A 19,720-nucleotide genomic window follows, 5' to 3' on the forward strand; every position below is an offset into this window, starting at 1 on the left:
AACACACTGTCGTACACATCGACCCAGAGCATCCCAAACATGCTGAATTGGGTGACATGTCTGGTGAGTATGCAGGCCATGGAAGAACTGGGACATTTGTGTACAGATCCATGCAACATGGGGCTGTGCATTATCATGCTGAAACATGTGATGGCAGCAGACGAATAGCACCACAATGGGCCTCAGGATCTCGTCACGGTATCTCTGTGCATTCAATTTGCCGTCCATAAAATGCAATTGTGTTTGTTGTCCGTAGCTTATGCCTGCCCATACCATAACCCCACCTCCATCATGGGGCACTCTGTTCACAACATCGACATCAGCAAACCGCTCGCCCACACGACGCCATACACGTGGTCTTTTATTGTCCCCAGCACAAGTTGCACCTGTGTAATGATCATGCTGTTTAATCAGCTTCTTGATATGCCACACCTGTCAGGTGGATGGATTATCTTGGCAAAGGAGAAATGCTCACTAACAGGGATGTAAAGAAATTTGTTCACAAAATTTGAGAGAAATAAGCTTTTTGGCGTATGGACAATTTCTGGGATCTTTTATTTCACCTCGTGAAACATGGGACCAATACTTTACATGTTGCGTTTATTTTGGTTCTATTACTGCACTGTTGGGTAGAGCTCTGAAGTTAAGCATTTCACTGTACTTGTGCATGTGACAAAAAATATGACTCACAAGTATTCGAATACTAACGTCCATTCGGATATTCTAATATTTGAAAAAGCATGCACATCCCTAACACACACAAACACATTTGTAGCCACATGGCAGAGTGCCAGGGTCTTGCCCCATAGGCAACACTATAACGGTGCAAACTACAGTACAGTAACATTCCTATTGCTTCACCATAGATAATACAGACTTTGATCAGGAAGACACCAACAAACTCCTCATAGCATGACAACGTAATTACTCGTGGGGGTAATAGCAGGCAATACATTAGCATGGGATGTTGAGAAGACTTTAGCATATAGGTGAAAGGCTTAGACTGTTTGTGTAATTTCAGCGAATGCTGCGTTTTTGCTTCAGTGCGTCCAAAGCAGCATCAATACAGCTATCTGCAAAAAACTAATTGATGTTTGTCACACTGTGTTTACTATTAGAACTTTATGTGAAATGTCCAGAAAAAAATCCATGAAATGTGTGAAGGAGTGATGAGAGGAGAATACCGGGAAACATGACATTTGCTTTGATCATCCCAAACCCTTACAGAATTCATACAGTCCATTGAAACCAAATCCTGCTTGTAAACAACGAAACTAGCCCAAATGATCTTTATTTCCTCACCTTTCATTACTTTCACCTGCATCGGTCATTACACCTAACAGGTTAGCTGATAGGAAGACAACTCTACGGACAAAACCCTATACTTATTTTTCCATTTCTAGATGTGATGTGCAGGTCCATAGCATTTACACTGACGTCATTTAACAGACGCTCTTATCCAGAGCAACTTTACAGGAGCAATTAGGGTTAAGTGCCTTGCTCAAGGGTATATCGGCTGATTTCGGGATTCAAACCAGCAACCTTTTGGTTACTGGCCCAACGCTCTTAACCGCTAGGCTACCTGCCGCCCATAGCAGGTAGCTGGCCTGGGTCTGTGTCCCCAGCCTTACCTCTTGTAGCAGTAGATTTCCTCAGGGTCTGAGATGCCATACTCTCTGAGCTTCAGGATCATCTGGGCACTCTTCTTCACGGCGGCATCGTATCGCTCGCTCCTGGACAGGAAGTTGAGGTCCTCACTCTGGAAGTCTGGGTCACTGATCACCAGTGACTCTGTGGGGGATAGAGAAAGATTGGGGGATTAAGACATCAGGGTGGAGCATAGCCTCAGAAACCCAGGCTTCTCACACAAGACGGGATTTTGGAAGGGTGGCAATGCGAGACTAGGTCGAACATTATGTGCAGATTGTGCAGTATTACCATTGGATAAATAATTGTGTCTAATATCCTTAGCTACATTTCTATCTACAACATAATGCACCCCATATCATCTGTCTTATTTATTTTTATATGATGCCATAATGAACCCTGCATGGGGTCAACCTTTACTATACTAATAGCCAGTGGGTCAACCAACGACTGTAGCTATAATCTAACTTTCTAGCTAGCAAGGTTGCTGCTAGCTGGCTATGTTATCTGACAATGCAAATCAGAGCCTTGTTTTTACACAAACAGCATGCATTTCGTAAACAGCATGCACAGTTACAATGAATGCGAAAATTGGTCTTCATCTTGTCATTGGCTCACAATTATAAACAACAGCTGACTGGTTATAACTACTGTTACAACAGATAGATAACTGGTTAACCTAGCCTAGGCAGCCGATAGTGGCCGTGCAGATCTAGCGACCACTATCGGCTGCCCAGGCTATGTATAACCAACCCTAATGTTGGATAGCTTGCTAGCTATCAACTTGTTTTGTTAGCTAGCTAGCTAGCTGCTAGTTCAATGTTTTGTTTACACTTGTTTCATGATGCTTTACCTTGCAAGCAAAGAGGCTATACACACGAGACACTACAAGACATTCCAACCTTACCAATTTCTCTTCTTCTTTTGGTCTTCTCGATGCCACCGTCCAGAATATGTGTGAGTTTCTCCACGTTAAATGTAGCGTTCTCACGCTCTCTAGTTATGTCAGGATTCATGGCGAAATAAATATATTTTCCCTTGCAAAAGACCACGTTGCTTGTCGCAATAAAAATGTGAGTTGTATAACCTACGGCCTACAGGAAACAAGTTCAGCACTGCAATAACTGGGAGCCTGACCAATTATTGACAACTTCCTGAACGCTACAAGAGGGGGCGGGTAAAAAAATCACGTTATGTGACGTTGTGAAAATACTACCGCCATGAACTGACAAAACACACAACTGGGATCTTTATAGTATTTGGCCTATTTTACCGTTTGATAACTTCTTGAGAAGATGCTTCCAGCACCTGCAGTCTTTCATTTCCCTTGGGAAGTCAACTCTGGTGCAGTCAAGGAGGGAGGCTCAGTGAGAACATTTGGAAGGTGTGGAGTGTGTCTACCACAGGAGGTTGGTGGCACCTTAATTGGGGAGAACTGGCTCGTGTTAATGACAGAAGAGAATCAGTGGAATGGTATCAAACGCATGGTTTCCAGGTGTTCGATGCCATTCCATTTGCTCCGTTACGGACATTATTATGGTACTGGTACTGTCTTTAACACAATATACCTAATAATAGTCAATAATAGTTTTTTTTAAATGATTTGTTATCCCTTTTGGATTGCATGGCTAACAGACAAGTTAATTTTTAGATTGGTGAGTTACCAACCAGAGGAATCGACGGCTACACTATCTGCCCAGAATGCAGCAACACAGCACCAAGTTGTTGTTCAGACTACATTTGTGGAGCCCTTTGAACCCATCATTGGAGCCCAGTACCTAGTTGTGGGGGAGATTGAAAATGCAGAGGGTAAGATTAGGTTTTTATTTGGTTATATGCTTTGCAACTCCCAAAACCCACTGTCCCACTTATATATCTCTTCACAGGAGGTGATGGTGTGATGGTCCGTGCCCGTGTGCTGAACTGTGTGGATGGGGTGAACCTAGCCCTGCTACAGAGAGCTGTCAATGAACAGAGGAGCTACTTCAGAGAGAGGGTGGAGAGCAAGGGAGATGCTGCTCCTCCCGCTCACCCACGTGCTCCTCCCTGACCTGGACCCCAATAAGAATTAATCAGTCACAACCGTGCACTGATACAGTGCTACTGGTGGAAAGTTATGAACCAGGTTGAATTGAATGTCCTTTTGTACATGTTGTAATGTTAAATGACCTCATTTATACCTCAGATGGATTGTGTCAAAAGGTCAGATTTTATTATGGTTGGGACATTTGCCCAAATAGCTGATTACATGGGGATGTCAAGGATTATGAGACTGTGCCTCTAGCTAATTTAGAATGGTGAAGGGTGGAATTGTGCTATAAAAAGACGTCTGAGGAAGTCCTGATTGATACATAAAAGCTGCTTGTTCTGGTGCACTGTAAAGTCCTGCCATTATTTGTCATACGATATCAGTTCTGGAAGACACCCTCTTCCTCCTGACAGTGTTGGGTCAGGTGTATAAAGTAGGTCAAGAAAATGCATACTTACATTTATTATTGTAGCTAATCTAAGATCAGAGAGAATGTTTGATGTGGCCATTTATGCAATGGGTACATTTGTGAATGAAAACTGATATGTAGCTTGGAAATGTATCTTTGTGAGAAACATAAATAAATTATTCTTGATTTAATATTAGATGTATTTGTGGACGAGGTGTGTTATCGTGTTGCTTTATTTTTTTGTAGTTAATTCTTCTATTGTGTTGGAATTGAAGAAGCAAACACATGTTGACAATATAATCTTTAATGAATAATTATTTTCTTGATACAGTATCAAGGTTGCATTTAAAAGGATCAGTGTCAGGGAAATAATAAGACATGAGAATAATAAGAAATAAACAAGCAAAACTTAGTAAATAACATTGCACCAAGTCCCATCATCTCTAGTAAAACAATAATATCAAGGATAAACAAATAACATAAAACGTTTCCTTTTTTAAAGTAGATTCTGCCCACTTCAAACTAATTTGGTAAACAAAAGCAACTCAGCAGCAACAATTATGACCTTACAGTGAGCTACGCAGTATTTTCAGACAAAATGAAATTATACATTCTGGGTAGTATTGATATTTAAGTTTATACAATATAATTTGACTTCATATAAATCACCCTAGAGACAAGAATACCCTCCAAGCACACTGTTAACAGGTCTATTATCTAGAAGAGAATCGATGAGAATTGTATGTAGGGGTGTAGCTGCTGTCAGACACTTTGGAGGAAGCAGGTAGCATCAGCAGGCCAGACAGAGGATCTGTCTTGCAGCGGGCCATCGCTTGCTTGTAGTTGATTTTATCGTTTGTTGTGGGGTCGACGATTTCCTTGGCGTAGTTGTACTCGGACAGAAGCTCTCTCATCATGGTGCTGTCAATCATCTTGGCTCCAATGGCCTCCTGTATGCCAACACGGTCCGTGTTGTTGGGATTGACCAGCCCTCCTGTCAGGTGCTGCACCTCCATGTAACGCAGGGCAGTTTCTTTGGGCATCCAACCTTTCAGGACGGCCTCTCCCACCGACAGGCGTTCTCTGGTCATGGGGTCCTCCACGCCAGTGTAGGCTTTCTGGGCGTTGAGTAGCCTCTGCAGTTGGCTCGAATCGATGAGGCCCCTCTCGGCTGCATTGTGGACTGAGTATCTCTCCTTGTTGCTGATGTCAATGATGCCCCCAGTAGCAGCCTGTGCTTCCAACAGCTTTTGTGCCGTGCCGCTTTCGATCAGCTTGCGGGCCACAGCACTGCGTATGGAGAAGCATGTGTCTGTGTTTGTGTCAATTACACCAGCGATAGGATATATTTCCTTAGGGGCAAGGGCAGGAACAGGGGCGCTGCTAGTAGGGGACGACTTTAGCGAGGATGCTGGCTTTGATGTGATTGAGTTGAACTTGGGCTGTTTTTCTTTTTCACCTGCGACAAGCAGGGCAAACTCTGAAATGGGCATTTTCCCACCCTTGTATTTTTGCAGATCATACTGGGTCAGTTTGCCGTCTCTCAAGGCATTTTTGATGGAGTACTGCTTGCCGCTCTTGCGATCCTGCAGCACAGAGGTCTCCCCATCAGGTCCGTGGAAGTAATTTCCTCCCAATCGCACTCCAGCTCTTGCAGATGCATGTACTGGGTACGGTCGATCAGTCCCTGCAGGTAGGCTTCATATGGCGATAGTTCTTTGCCGGTATCAGGGTCCAAGATGGTGATTTTAGTGGAGACGTTGGTCTCCTTTTCCGGGTCTCTGTATGGTCTTCCTTCTCCTTGTCCCTCTGGAGTTCCCTGATGGTGTTGTCTTTCTGGTGGATGGTGTCTTTCTCGTCCAGTATCTCCCTTTCCAGGCGCTGCACGTCAGACTCCATCTTGACGCTCTTTTGCCTGTTGATCTGGCTTCTCTCGCTCATCAGCTTGGTTTGCTGCTGGAACGATAAAGCTGATGTCCTGCCTCTCAGACTCCAACTTCTTCAGCTCCCGGGTGAGGTTGTCTTTCTCCCTCTGCAAGGTGTCCCTGGCCAGAATGAGACTTGTCTCTTCCCGAGAAGTGCTTGACTGAGTGCCATTCAGTCGGTTGAGTTTGTCAGAGAGTTGTTTGATTTTTTCCTCCAGGTCCTGCCTGGCATGTTTCTCCTGAGACACCAGGCCCTTCAGGCGGTATCTCTCTGCTTCTACAGCCTGGTCTTTCTCCACCCGGATCACCTCTTTGTACACCGTCTTCTCTATGGCCTTCTCTCGCTGAAGGAGCTCAAGCTTGACATTGGTATTCCTGATGTTTCTCTGAATATGCAGGACATCATTGGTTTCCTTGTCCATGTCTGAGCGAAGACTGTTGGTCATCCTCTCCAGTTTGGGGTCTCTCTCAACTTTCAGGACTTCCTCGACAACGATACTCTCCTCGACGGGCGGTGGGGCATTCTCCAGCTCTTTGATGCGCAGTTTGATCTGTTTCAGTTCAGACTCCACTTTAATCTTCTTCTGATGTTCGTCACTCTGCTTTAGGATGCTCTCCTTCTCCTCCACTAAGGTTTTAAGTTTTTGCATCTCAAGCTCTAGCTGCCGGCGAGACTTAACCTCCTCATCCAGGCTCCTGCCAAGCTTATCATGCTCAACTATCTGCTTGGGGTCCTTCTGTAGACGCACCACCTCCTGCACCACCACCTTCTCCTCTGGCTTTTGTCTCTCCAGCAGGATGTACTTGTTTTGCAGGTCGAACACCATCTCCTCAGTGGTACGGCGACGCTGTTGCTCTTCGCGTACCTCCTTCCTCAGCCGATCTGCCTCCTTCTCCAAGAGCGGATCATCCTCATACTTGAAGACATCTTTGGTCATAAGCTTTGTCTCCACCTTGGATTTTTCTGCTTTCCACTCGTCCCTCTCTTTTCTCAGGAGGTTAATCTGGTCCTCTACATTATTGTAAGTACGGTGCAGATGGTTCACCTGATCATTGAGCCTCTGTATCTCTCTTTCGTTCTCAGGGCTCCTCTCCTCTTTCACCACGTCTTGGATTACTTCCTTCAGCTCCACCTTTGGCTTCTTGGAACGCAGGGCTTCCAGATCGACCATGACCAGAGTGATCTGATCCTGTAAGTCAGAACGCTGCTTGTTCAAGTCTTGAACATCTTTCTTCAGACGCATTATCTCCAACTCTGTTTGTGGATCTATGCGGTAGATCTCATTGACGATTTCCTTGAGCTCGACCTTGGCTTCCACTGCCCCACCTCGGTATAGCGACTTTTGAGCTGAGAGACCTCCTGACCAGAGAGTCTGTCTCAATTTTCTCTTCCTCTAGGCCTGATCGAATCCTCTTGGATTCATTGATGAGCTCAGGGTCCTGTTCGACTTTCTTCACCTCCCTGGTGACCACCTTGGGCTGAATGGTGGGAATGATCCTCTCCAATGCATTGATCTGGCTCCTCGTTTGGAAGATCTCGTCATTCAGAGTCTTGCTCTTGTTGCCTTCATCTGTGATTTCCTTCTCAAACGTTTTAACAGCCTTTGAGCATCTCTGGATCCTTCTCCAATCGAATCACCTCCTTTTTCATAACCTTCTCCCTGATGTTGGGTCTTGTAGCATTCAGAATGGTGACCTCTGTCTTCTGTTGAATGACTTCTCCCTCTTTTACTCGAACCTCATCCTTTATCTTGCCGATCTCATCTTTTAACTTGGAGGCTTCTACATCCAACTGAGGATCTCTCTCAAACTCAGTCACCTCTCTAGTCACCAGTTTGGGCTTGATGCACTTAAGGTCGCCCCCAACAGTGGCGATTTTGCTTTTCACACCCTCGATCTCACCCTGGGTACGGCTGCGCTTCAAGGCCTCTTTGTGGATTTGGTCCTCCAGATCTTTTAGGTCGGTTTCCAGTTTAGGGTCGCGGTAGTACTCGAGCACCTCCTTCTCCTCAACTCGATACATCCCTTTACGGCTCTTCAGAGATAGCATCCTGGTCTTGAATGTTTCCACGTCAGTCTCAGCACGGCTGCGTCTATCGTGCTCCGCACTCAACTCTTGCTGCAGGCTCTTTATGTTTATGGTTGGTTTTATGGTTGGTTCTATGGATTGTTTCTCATGTTTCTGCAAAAAGTAAACAAAAAAGCATAGGTTTAAAAGCAATAATTTCAGGGCATATATTTTGAAACCTGTATCCATTTTTTTTGTCTGTATCCTAAACACATTCAATTGATCAAACTTGGCAGTGGGAAATAAGTTATGTGCAGCTAGATTTTCCCAACTCACCTGAGCGATGAGGTTCTTAGCAAAGCCCATCTGACTGAGCAGCTGGTCATTCTCAGCTGACGTTTTAGCATAGTGGTTCACCAAAGCCTTTTCCTGTAATACACAAAGAAGCACAGCCATCCTTCAGCTCACAGTGCTCAAGAAAACATGCAGGAAAACATGATGCGCCCTACATTGGTCTGCATAGAAGTGGATGAACATTAATGTAATTTGTGTCTACTGACTTCCATTCTTTATGCATTACCTGGTTCTGCACAGTATCAGCAAGGGTGGAGGTGTGAGGTTTTTTGGCATCTTTGGCTCCCACATTATCAAGGGTGCTGCTGTATTTGTCAGTGTTGACCTCATAATCCTGCACAAGCAGTTGAAATTAAGATGTTATTATTCAATATCCAAATATTTAAATATCTGTTACACAAATAAAAGGTTCATCATGATGCAGTAGGATAATGTAACTTAATCAGAGTCTTACATTGAGGATATTCTGCAAATCTTGGGAAAGGTCAACCACTCTGTCCAGGTCGTCTCCCTTCCTCTTGATGTCATCCACCACCCTCTGCAATAAAGGTGTACGTAGGTTGGGGGGGAATAAACAATTACAAAATTAAACTTGTTTGCTAAAATATGTGTCTTACAATGATATTTAAAGAATATCGCCAACAATTTCAGAGCTTCTTGACACACAAACAAACTGACCTTCTGGGAGGTCTGCTTGGAGTTGACCTGTGATAGGTCATCGCTGGGGCTGATCTGGTTGTCGGGCAGATTTTTCAGGAAGTAGTTCAGAGATTTGCTTGTGTTCTGGAATTCCTGGTTCTTGCCTGCAGCCTCTTGCAAGAGGCCCTCTCTGAGACGATAGAAAAACGCAATGAAAAACACTTTCATGGCGACAAACTGAAAACAATTATTCTGTTCATCTGACGTTCGAGCAAACGAATGGACTATTTTGATACCATATATTTGCAGACATGGTGTGTGTAGTCAACATTAGCTAACAGACAAAGTGGCCCTGGGCTCACCTTTCCTTCAGCTGGTTGTTGACGTTAGAGTAGCGGTTCTGTAGTTGTTTGACCTGGGTCCCCTGGCGATGGATGTCTGGGCAGTACTCCTGGTAGCCCTGCTGCAGGGAACTACACAGCTGCTGGCTGGTCTCCAGGTCCTGGCCCAGCTTCTTCAGTTCATCCTGAGAGCCGCCACGTCCTTACGCAGACTCTGTAGAGAACATATATGATGAATATGTGTCCTGGTGGTGTGCATTTTAGCAAACTTAGAAGGGATGACTGAAATGTGCAGTCAAATGACATAGTCCTTTATTACTTAAGTCAACTACTAGGGTATTCTCTGGTCCAATTTGTTCAAGGATACTGTAGAATCTATTTGGTTCTCTTAAGAAAGCTGAGGTGTGTCCAATGGCTAATCCAAGGCAGTGTAGGCAATGGGCCCTGGTCAAAAGTATTTCACTATATAGGGAATAGGGTGCAATGGTAATGTCCCACCAACCTGGATCTCCTGGGTGCGGGCCTGAATAGCATCGGGGGCATCTGGGATAGGGCCATCCTTATTCAGCTTTTCCTCAAAGCCAGAGACGATGCCGTCCACTTTCTTGATCTGCTTCTCCAGGTTCAGAGATGCATTAGCCCTATAGAAGAAATGTCATAAACATTTATTTTTTGAAACAGCAAGATTTGTCGTTTGATTCTATTTTCTGATAATATCATATCGCTAAGACAGGTGATCGGTGATAATGTATGTTTGTAAAATGGTCGTACTTCTTGTTAAGTAGGTCGGCCAGGGCTGCGATGCCATCTTGCTTGTCCTTGGCAGCTTGAAGTTTGGCTGCAAGGCCTCTGGAGGCGTCCTTCTCCAACTTCGGCTGCTCCATAGCCGCCAGAGCATCTGCGGCTTTCTAAAAGAGATACAACCACTGTATCATTAGGATCAGTACCATCCTCACCAACAATATCATAACCATCATCATCATCGCCATAGTCATTAGACTCATCATCGTTGTCATCATCATCTTTAGGAGGCGCGAATCCATCAATGTCAATCTATAATTATTCAGATTTAGCTAGTTTACCAGCATGAAGATATATTGTACAGTTACAATGGCTGGTAGACACGCTTTCTATCTATCAAAAGTAGTGGAATAGGGTGCCATTTCGGATGTCCCCTTAGACTGTGCCTGAGGCTGGTCTAGTGGGTAATGTGGCCTGCAACACATATCACCCCCCAGCGTGGGTACGAATCCCGGCTCCACCGCTATTCTCTCTCTCCCTGCTCATTTCCACTTGTATCTGTCTCACTAAAGTTAAAAACAAGACTTTCTCTCTCACCTCTTGCTCCTTCAGCCTCTTGGCCAGGTCGGTGGTGGGGTCACTGCGGTCCAGCGGGGCCCTCAGACGGCTCAGCATGCCCTGCTTGGCTTTGACCAGGTCCTCATCCAGCTTATCCAGCTGACCGGCCACGGCTTTAGCTTTAGGGTTGGATGGAGGGGCTATGTGGGGAGCACAGGGCAATGATAATCTGGCCTAATCAAAAGTAATGCGTTATACAGTACATGGAATAGGGTGCCTTTTTGGTTCTGGTCAAAAGTAGTGCACTATGTAGGGAATAGGGTGCCATTTTAGCTGCAGCCTTAGTTAATGTCCCATAAATACACTTTGGCTTGGGGTTTACATGATGTGATGAATTGAATCAAAAGTTAGAGAAGCCATTTCTACCTTATTTACAGTTAATGATAATAACAGTAACAGTAGCAGTTCCAGAGTTATTTGGAAGGCTTTGTTTTGGGGTACTGGGATTAATAGAGCACATTTTTCTCACCTGTGTATACAGGTCTCTCTTCGACACAACGGATCTTGTCCTTCATTGTGCCTAAATAAACAGCCCTCCTCTTCTTGATGTCGTCAAGCACATCACCATGTCTGTGCGCACATACACACATGCACAAAAACCACAAAATTGACATATTGTTGTCCATATGCATGTCATATAATTTGACATAAATGACATATTCTCCTGTTGCTTACAGGTCTACGGTGGCAATGGCCTCTGGGTCAGGTGGTGGGATCAGGAAGCAGACCCCTGGAAAGCTTTTGGTTGCCCCACTGCTGTTCAATACGTCCCAGTTCTCAACGTCTGAATTCGACTTGAGGGTGAACTTGTCCCCTCGAGTGAGTTCAGCCTAAAAGAACACAAAGAGAGAACTTTCCTCAGAATGGATCACATGTAAATATTCCTTTACATCTTTCAAACACAATGCCCAAATACTGAGGTATCTAGGAACTTTAATTTAATTTAGTGAGTTCCCTAGTCAAAGTAATGTTTGGTTTTGTGATGTTTACATGGGCCTACATTACGTTACATGCCTTGACACACCTCTCAGTGCAGTGGTAGAGCATTCTATTCTAGCAGTCACGTCCTTGCTCAGTAGCTTCATCAAAGATTCTACAGAGGTTTCGAACCCGCTTTGACTTTATACCGTAACCTGTGGTGGAGGCTCCAGGACAGGGTCAAAGTTAAAAGGTGAGAGGTCAGAGCAGCTGGTCATACCTTCTCAGTCTTCCAGTCACAGAGGGACTCCACGGTGGTGGACCTGGTGGGCGGGTAGCGGCGCAGCTTGAGGGGGGCGATGGTGGTGCTCCTCTTCCTCAGGTCAGCCAGGAGCTGCTCGTTACGTTGCACCGTGCTCTCCTCTGCCTGAGAGAGAGAGATGGAGAAAGAAAGAGAAAGAGAGAGGAGGGGGGCGGGGGGTGAAATTGGGGAATTAGGACCACCTGCGTTGCATTTCGGCATTAACAATTTTTCTTCACATTATTTACATAATGTAGTAGGGTAATGTCATGATAACGTTGGATAATGTGTGAAAGAAATGTAATGTCTTTAGAAGTGAAGTGTTAACACGCAGACTACCATTTATTTATATATTGTTAAAGCCCAAAAATTGACATTTTAGAAATAAGAATGGTCTTGAAAATGTTTTATTTTATTTTTTATTGATAATAAATATGCAGAGGTAAAAGCATGAGTTTTATAAAAAAAATTTACAATATGAAATGCAATGTAGCATTTTTATGATTCATGGGTGTGTTGAAAGTTTACTGCGCAAGTTAACACCGAAGCGTCAATGTGACTGGAATTGCATCCAGATGTACAATAGATTATCAGTGTTAAAATCCTGGCATTACCTATATTTGTGTATGTGTGTGTGTGTGTGTGTATCGGCGGGGTTGGGAAAACAGTAGAAGACAAATGTCCATCTAGTATGGACTAATAAACGATATCTTATCTTACCTCCAGTTGCAGAGTCATCGCTGAGCCGCTCCTACCAGTTATGCCTTCCACTTTCTTCAGGCTAGAGTTGAGTTCACTCAGAGACTCCGATAGTGTCTCCACATCTAGTTGGTACTGAACAGGGACACAGACAGACAAAACATCAGAACATGGCATCTTTTTCACATACGGTATCTTTGACCTATCCAGGTTACTGATCATGCTGCAGTATGAATGTCTATAGTAATGTGGTTAGGGACATTTCTGGTTCAAAACCAAACAGAAGATACCCTTTCCATTCTGACAAGAAAGACAGAAGTCTGAATATTATTTTAAACGGATGTAGATACTAAGAAGCCTTGTAAATGTATTCTGAGTGACATTTACCTTCTTGAAATCCTCAATGTAATCCAGATGGGTCTCTTGGCAGATGCACAGGTTAAGGAACTTCTGCCATTCATTCCGCAAAGCATCTCTCTGAGCCTGAAACAAGTATAAAGATGAAGCCATCACGTAAAGGAAAATCTCTATATCTTTCAGGAACATTCTAAACTTGGTGGACCTAAATGTAGAAGTCTAATCTATGGAAGAGTGATTGATTCTTGATTGAAGACAAGTTTTTATTGGTTATTGGCATGTACCTGTATAGTGTTGCTGGCCGGGTGCTTTAGTTCAATGAGTCGATCTCCGTCATCCTGGAGTTTGTTCACTTCGCTTTCATGGGACAGCAGGCTGTTGTTCTTGAAGTTCTGATTGAGATAAAAAAATGTAATATGATGTCACTGAACATGGCTCATTCAGTAATGGAAAACGAAATGTACATCCATGCCAGAAACGTATGAAGCACCTCCTCAAGCAACATTTTCATACTTTGTTGTTATATTAGGTCCATTGACATCGAATGACACTCTATTTGACCCCTAAGATGGTCTCTCACCTCATACTGTCTGCGGACATCCGGAGGGTCCAACATGTGGTCGCTCCAGTCCTGTTTCAGGATCTTGTCCTGTTCGTCTCCTAGATAGGCCAGCTCCTTGTTACAGCCCTGCATGTAGTCATACAGACTGCTCAGGTAGTGGTGCCGCCATTTTGAATTGTCCTGTGGGGAATATAACAATATTATATAACAACTGTAAAGAGTCACACCAAAAAAGTAAACATATGTTACAATGACTTTTAAGATTGAAAGTGAAATCCCACCGATCTCATAAGAGGAGGCTGGTGGGAGGAGCTGTAGGAGGACGGGCTCATTGTAATGGCTGTAATGGAATAAATGGAACAGAGTCAAACACATCAAACATATGGAAACCACATGTTTGACTCTGTTCCATTTATTCCATCGTCCTCCTATACCTCCTCCCACCAGCCTCCTCTGGATCTCATAGTACTCATATGACAACTATGACTTACCAAAAGGTTGTTGTATTGTTTCTTGATGGGTAGCATACTCCTCCTGAAACACAAATGAATTGTTGTCATGTTCACTAGCTACAAGACGTTTTCAAATACATCCATTCAATCCATGAACCCTTGAATTAGTCGTCACGGAGATGAGAGAGTTGAAGCGGGTTACCTTGGTGCTGGTGGAGCTGGTGCTGAGCTGGGAGCTGTAGGCTTCGATCTCCTTGTGCAGGATGTTGTGGGCAGCGATCTGCTTCTTCAGGTCAGCCATGGTGGGCCCATACTCTTCTGTGTTCACCTCCCTCTGAGAGACAGACACACAGAAGGGTATGGTCAGTCACGGACACAATTACACTCAGAAGAAAACTAAAGAGGCTTTGTGGTAGTATGCATTCTTATGGGGTATCTTTAGGATAATGATGAACTGAATGTTGTGTACTGTTGTGTTAGTTGTTGTGTTGTGTACTGTTGTTTTAACCAAGTCAGTCAATATATAGTACAACTGAAGGAAGGTGGATTGCATGCACATTTCAGCTTGGATTGGTCAACAGAACAGTTTGTCAAGGGGATGAGAACCATTATTTTATAAGGATGTTTACAATAGGGAGGCTTGGTCTTAAGTTAGTTGCCAAAGAAGAAGAGGACACTTCATTTGACCTGTTTCTGATTGAGCACTGAAGCCCAGTCGATTCTGGGCATTAGCTCCACATCGTTGACAGGCTCATAGATGTCCCGGTAGAAGGCACAGTCTTTCAGCCAGCGGTCATGGAGGTGTCTGACACTGGAATGACCCAAAGGTTGAGGGAGGGAGGGGAAAAGACGTTTAGTATGTTCAGCAGGAGCATGATAACAAAGGGAACTGGCACGTTTTAGTCAATAAATGCAGCTGGACCTTTACTGTATCCCCCAATGATCAAATGTCTTAAAGGGAAAGACGGATTTATGGTAAAGACTCATCTTTTTGAAGCAGCTGAAGAGCCCAAATGATATCAGTGTTCATAAGATATATCAAATCACCTTTTTTTTTGTCACGTGCGCCGAATACAACAGGTGTAGACCTTACAGTGAAATGCTTACTTACAAGCCTTTAACCAACAATGCAGTTTTAAGAAAAATAAGTGTTAAGTAAAAAATATTAAATAATTAAAGGGCAGCAGTAAAATAACAGTAGTGAGGGTATATACAGGGGGTATCGGTACAGAGTCAATGTGCGGGGGCACAGGTTAGTTGAGGTAATTGAGGTAATATGTACATGTAGGTAGAGTTGTGTAAGTGACTATGCATAGATAATGTGAGTGACTATGCATAGATAATAAACAGAGAGTAGCAGCAGCGTAAAAGAGGGGGTGGGACAATGCAAATAGTCTGGGTAGCCATTTGATTAGCTGTTAGGAGTCTTATGGCTTGGGGATATCCCACTGGGAACACACTGGTTGAATCAACGTTGTTTCCACGTCATTTCATTGAAATGCTGTGGCCAACGTGGGGAATTGACGTCTGTGCACAGTGGGTTGGGCCTATAAAAGGTCACTTACTCGCTCTCTATCTCGCTGCCTTGGGGGTGTTTGTACTTCTTGGCCTTGTCCACATCCAGGAAGAGGTCATTAGCAGGCCCTCAGCCTCAGACAGGTTGTTTGCCACCACTTTCTGGTGCTGGAGGGGCAGGTTCTTCTTCAAACTCTCTGCGTCCTACATGGCAATGGGGATGAAGACAGTAGGTGAGACGAGAACGGTTAGTGGCCAGAATTGAAGTCCATGGACACACTATTGTTTCTAGAGAAAGAAAGAGAGAGACTGTGAGTGTGTGTTCTCACCACAGCAAGTAGCTCTTCGGCCCGGAGGATATCTTTCTCCACTTGGTCGGAATTACTTTGCATGCGCGCAATCACCAAGGCCAAGTCGTTGGTTGTGGGCCTGTTAAGAGGGCAAAGTTAAAGAATAAAGATTTAGATCAATAGCAAAGAAGATACAAAATACAAAAAGGAAAGAGGCAGAGAGAGGAATGTGGAAATGGAAACTCTGTCTGAATCATCAATTATTTTTTAGTTTTGGACCATTTACGAGCACTGCAGTTGTTGTCCTTGATTTAAGTGACCAATGAAGGTCAAGTTTGAGGTGCTAAACATTTAAGATGGATGCTGAGGCCATTATCCTTGTGTAAGCTATCCAGTTACAAAACCTAACATGCAAAATCATTAGATATAAAACCACATTCTAAGAATAGATAGTGACACAGACAGAGTAGATGTGTGTGAAGCTGTACGACTAGGACCAGAAGAACTCTGGAACCTATAACTAGGGCACTGAGTTCTTCATGTTCAGGAAAAACTCCCTGGCCCTACATAAGACAACACTCTTGAAATGAGACCAAGGAGGAGTCCCGAAAGGCACCCTATTCCCTTCACAGTGCAGTACTTTTGGCCATGTCTCTGGTCAAAAGTAGTGCAATATGTAGGGAATAGTGTGCCACCCTCCCGTTGACCTGGGATCAACGGGAGGGTGAATCACTTCCACTGCCCCACCTGAGAATTCCCAAAACGCTGAACATTCCATAACAACTATTTGTTTGTCTCTCTGTCACTCCCTCTGTGTGACTGTCTGTATTGCTCTCTCTCTCGGCTGACCTACATTTTACATTTTTGTCATTTAGCAGACGCTCTTATCCAGAGCGACTTACAGTTAGTGAGTGCATAAATGTTTCATACTGGCCCCCCGTGGGAAACGAACCCACAACCCTGGCGTTGCAAGCGCCATGCTCTACCAACTGAGCTACAGGGGTACCTAGTGGGTACTCAAGGTAGAGCATTGATCTCCAGAGAGTGTTAGAAGTGTGCTGAATACTTCTCCACAGCTTTGAATCCAGGCTATTCAGATTGCCTGATAAGCTGTAAAATACAACTGTTCATCTTGGGATCAATTAATGTGTAGAAAATAGTCCACTATTTTGACTGCGAAGATGAATTTGCTGAACTGACTACAATTGATGTCCCCAACCTTGTTGCCCATGTTCCTTTTAACCTAAGGAGCCATTTTGAATTAAAGTGTTGTTATCAACAGTAAAACATGTATTGTGATGTAATGAGATGACATATGCTTGTACCAGCAGCATAAGATGACAGATTCAGTGATCCGTAGATCCGTGTTTTCATATCAACCTGCCCCTATGGACCCATACCAGCACTGATGTGATAAGTCACTAACCTCCCCTTTAAATACCAGCACTACATGACTCACAAACCTCCCCTTCAAACACCACTATCCCTCCAATGACAACTTCTACAGGCGACGGACTGGGTGAACTATTTAAGCGCCTTAAACACATTAAATGCAGGGACTACATTTTACACCAATGCCCTCCTCCATAACTAAGATAGGCCTACTATCAACCAGACAAGGACATTCCCTTTAAATATCCCATTTGCACCACCGTGGCGAGAGGGTGAGTCAACACCTATAGGCCGTGGAGAAACCAGCTGAACAGCACAGACAGAGGCCTTATCTGCCCTGCCCTGATCAGCAGGGCCATCAAACACACAGTGACCCTGAGGCAGGGTGAAACCAGTGGCACTCTTCTCACTCTCGCTCTCCGAATTGTCATCACCTCTATCTTTCATCTCGGTCTCTAACCCTTCCATCTCTCTCTTTCTTCTCTCCCTCCCTCTTGCTCAGGACACAGTGGATAAGACCCATTTGAACTGTCAAACAGTAGAGAGCCGTGTACCAATAGTCCTAAATTGTTAACTTTCCTTGACTCCTTTAAAAGCTTTCCAAGTAGAGACATGCTAAGTCCTTTCACTAAATCAGTGTTCTTAAAGGAAAGAGCAAAGGGAAACCGATGACAAGTTTTTGAATGTAGTCCAGGAATAGTGCATGGATACTAGAAGACGATCATCCTGATATCTGAGTATCACAATGATCAACTAACACACTTTCCATGAATTCACGCTTCAAGCATTTTCATTCCCATCTCTTTCTCGTGGGAGTCTTTTCAGCAGTGTAACACCCATAGACTTATAGGTTACATCTCCATTAACGTCAGTCTCCATTGCCTCAACATAAATACCAACCATCCTGGTGCCAAGCTGTCTATGCCCAGTGCAAGACAAAACAAAAGGTAAAGGTTGATTATCAACCTTAGGGAAGCTCAAGTGACTCATCTTTTTCTATAGGGTGAAATTTACATAGAACAAAGTTTGTCTTCTTGACTACAACACCATTATCCAGGAGTTAGGAATGAAACAAACAAAGGAGATTCCTGAGGATTCTATGAGAAAGAGGGCAACACAGCAAACACAGGAAATATGAAACAAATCCAAGTTTAGGAAGAAGGAGAGGAAAGGAGGAAGGAGGTAGGGGGACCGAGTTTGCTATCGTTCCTTAAAGACTCACTTGCTGGTCTTGCTGGACACCTTCACGGTATTACTATCCTTCTTCTTGAACATCCTGGATCTTTTGGTGAGTGGAAGTTCCACTCCAGGGACAGAACTCAAGTCTCTCTTGTCCCCTTACACTCTCTGTTCCGCTCTCGCTCTCACAGAAAAGACACACACTCCCTGTGCGTATTTTAGTATGTGTCCCTGTTGGTGTCAGCACTGTGATTAAGCTGACTGAAAGTGTACCTGTGCCCCTCCCTGTTAACAAGTGTGTCGACTCAACACCCAGACATCTATTTAGTTCCACAGGACCGGGCCAACCTGTTCTACACACATCCTCCTTCTCCTCACTCCTGCCCTCCTTCAGTCACCTCTCTAGTTCAACCCTCCCCATGCATTAGTTCACTGTCAGGTTTTCTAAAGTCACTGTTACTATTTTGCTAGGGAGTATTAGTCTGGAGAAACATTCAGTTTCTATAAGGATCAGTGTAGAATAACATATGGGCTTGTGGGTAATTAGATACTAATTAGTAGTGGAGGTAATGTAAACCTTAAGCAAGGCAAGATGAAGTACAATCCTATCTTAATGAACAAAGTGGATGCCTGTGTACTCTGTTCCTATAGTGTGTGTGTGTGTGTGTGTGTGTGCGCGTGCGTGTGGGTGGGCATAACCAAATAGAAGTGTTGATATTGTAAAACAGGGTTCCCCAACCGGCGGCCCAAGGATGGTTTTATTTGGCCCCCCAAGTTTTTTGAATTTTCATTGTTGGACATAAAATACTAAAAACACCAGGAAATCAGCTCCAAGTGATTTTAATTTTGGAAATCTGTTCCCAAGCATTCCCACGCATAATAGAGACACACGTGATCATCTACAAATGTAAGAAAGGTTTGAAATGATTATGTTTTAGTAAAATATCTGCTTCTTGCGGTCAATTTGCAGTCTATAAATTATTAGTAATTATGTTCCGGCCGACCCGACCATCCGCTCAAGAAAGAAATCGGCCCACGGGAGATAGATGGTTTACCGTGTGATGATCCCTGTTGTAAAACAATCAATTTCCAAGTATTACATTGATTTTAAAAAGTTCAGAATGTTAGAATATATCCAACAGAGAAACTATATTTTACACATACAGTTGAAGTCGGAAGTTTACATACACTTAGGTTGGAGTCATTAAAACTTGTTTTTCAACCACTCCACAAATGTCTTGTTAACAAACTAAAGTTTTGGCAAGTCGGTTAGGACACCTACTTTGTGCATGACAGAAGTAATTTTTCCAACAATTGTTTACAGACAGATTATTTCACTTATAA

General features: G+C 43.8%; 3 protein-coding genes across 3 annotated transcripts; 1 reads left to right on the top strand and 2 right to left on the bottom strand.

Moving 5' to 3' along the window:
- Nucleotides 1-1,537: 1,537 nt before the first annotated feature.
- Nucleotides 1,538-2,763, bottom strand: acox1 (acyl-CoA oxidase 1, palmitoyl). The gene is made up of 2 exons (XM_045216817.1): nucleotides 2,555-2,763; nucleotides 1,538-1,791 (listed from the first exon to the last, which is right to left on the bottom strand). The coding sequence occupies exons 1-2, from the start codon at nucleotides 2,661-2,663 to the stop codon at nucleotides 1,628-1,630; spliced, it is 273 nt and encodes a 90-aa protein (XP_045072752.1). The 5' UTR covers nucleotides 2,664-2,763; the 3' UTR covers nucleotides 1,538-1,627.
- Nucleotides 2,764-2,854: 91 nt separating this feature from the next.
- On the top strand, nucleotides 2,855-4,281 carry ten1 (TEN1 subunit of CST complex). Its single transcript, XM_041840439.2, has 3 exons — nucleotides 2,855-3,031; nucleotides 3,299-3,456; nucleotides 3,534-4,281. The coding sequence occupies exons 1-3, from the start codon at nucleotides 2,943-2,945 to the stop codon at nucleotides 3,695-3,697; spliced, it is 411 nt and encodes a 136-aa protein (XP_041696373.2). The 5' UTR covers nucleotides 2,855-2,942; the 3' UTR covers nucleotides 3,698-4,281.
- Nucleotides 4,282-4,373: 92 nt separating this feature from the next.
- evpla (envoplakin a) lies at nucleotides 4,374-18,650 on the bottom strand. The gene is given in 31 exon segments (XM_041840441.2): nucleotides 4,374-5,703; nucleotides 5,706-5,858; nucleotides 5,861-6,053; nucleotides 6,055-7,316; nucleotides 7,319-7,372; nucleotides 7,375-7,615; nucleotides 7,617-8,192; nucleotides 8,355-8,447; nucleotides 8,599-8,706; nucleotides 8,827-8,910; nucleotides 9,051-9,201; nucleotides 9,374-9,548; nucleotides 9,551-9,566; nucleotides 9,855-9,993; nucleotides 10,124-10,260; nucleotides 10,691-10,851; nucleotides 11,181-11,281; nucleotides 11,387-11,541; nucleotides 11,910-12,056; nucleotides 12,651-12,764; nucleotides 13,017-13,112; nucleotides 13,271-13,378; nucleotides 13,567-13,728; nucleotides 14,040-14,066; nucleotides 14,068-14,082; nucleotides 14,203-14,334; nucleotides 14,688-14,811; nucleotides 15,566-15,635; nucleotides 15,638-15,719; nucleotides 15,845-15,944; nucleotides 18,420-18,650. Coding segments are annotated over 31 exon segments (5,934 nt in total). The 5' UTR covers nucleotides 18,473-18,650; the 3' UTR covers nucleotides 4,374-4,798.
- Between the last annotated feature and the right edge of the window lie 1,070 nt (nucleotides 18,651-19,720).

Source organism: Coregonus clupeaformis, unplaced genomic scaffold, assembly GCF_020615455.1.
Source record: "Coregonus clupeaformis isolate EN_2021a unplaced genomic scaffold, ASM2061545v1 scaf0810, whole genome shotgun sequence".
NCBI lineage: Eukaryota > Metazoa > Chordata > Actinopteri > Salmoniformes > Salmonidae > Coregonus > Coregonus clupeaformis.

What these genes read in the sequence shown, in the direction of transcription:
- acox1 (XM_045216817.1), bottom strand. Translation starts at nt 2,663, where the DNA reads ATGAATCCTGACATAACTAGAGAGCGTGAGAACGCTACATTTAACGTG. An exon ending in CAAAAGAAGAAGAGAAATTG is followed by an intron (nt 1,792 to 2,554) that starts GTAAGGTTGGAA and finishes TATCCCCCACAG; the next exon opens with AGTCACTGGTGATCAGTGAC.
- ten1 (XM_041840439.2), top strand. Translation starts at nt 2,943, where the DNA reads ATGCTTCCAGCACCTGCAGTCTTTCATTTCCCTTGGGAAGTCAACTCT. An exon ending in TCAGTGAGAACATTTGGAAG is followed by an intron (nt 3,032 to 3,298) that starts GTGTGGAGTGTG and finishes GTTAATTTTTAG; the next exon opens with ATTGGTGAGTTACCAACCAG. An exon ending in GGAGATTGAAAATGCAGAGG is followed by an intron (nt 3,457 to 3,533) that starts GTAAGATTAGGT and finishes ATCTCTTCACAG; the next exon opens with GAGGTGATGGTGTGATGGTC.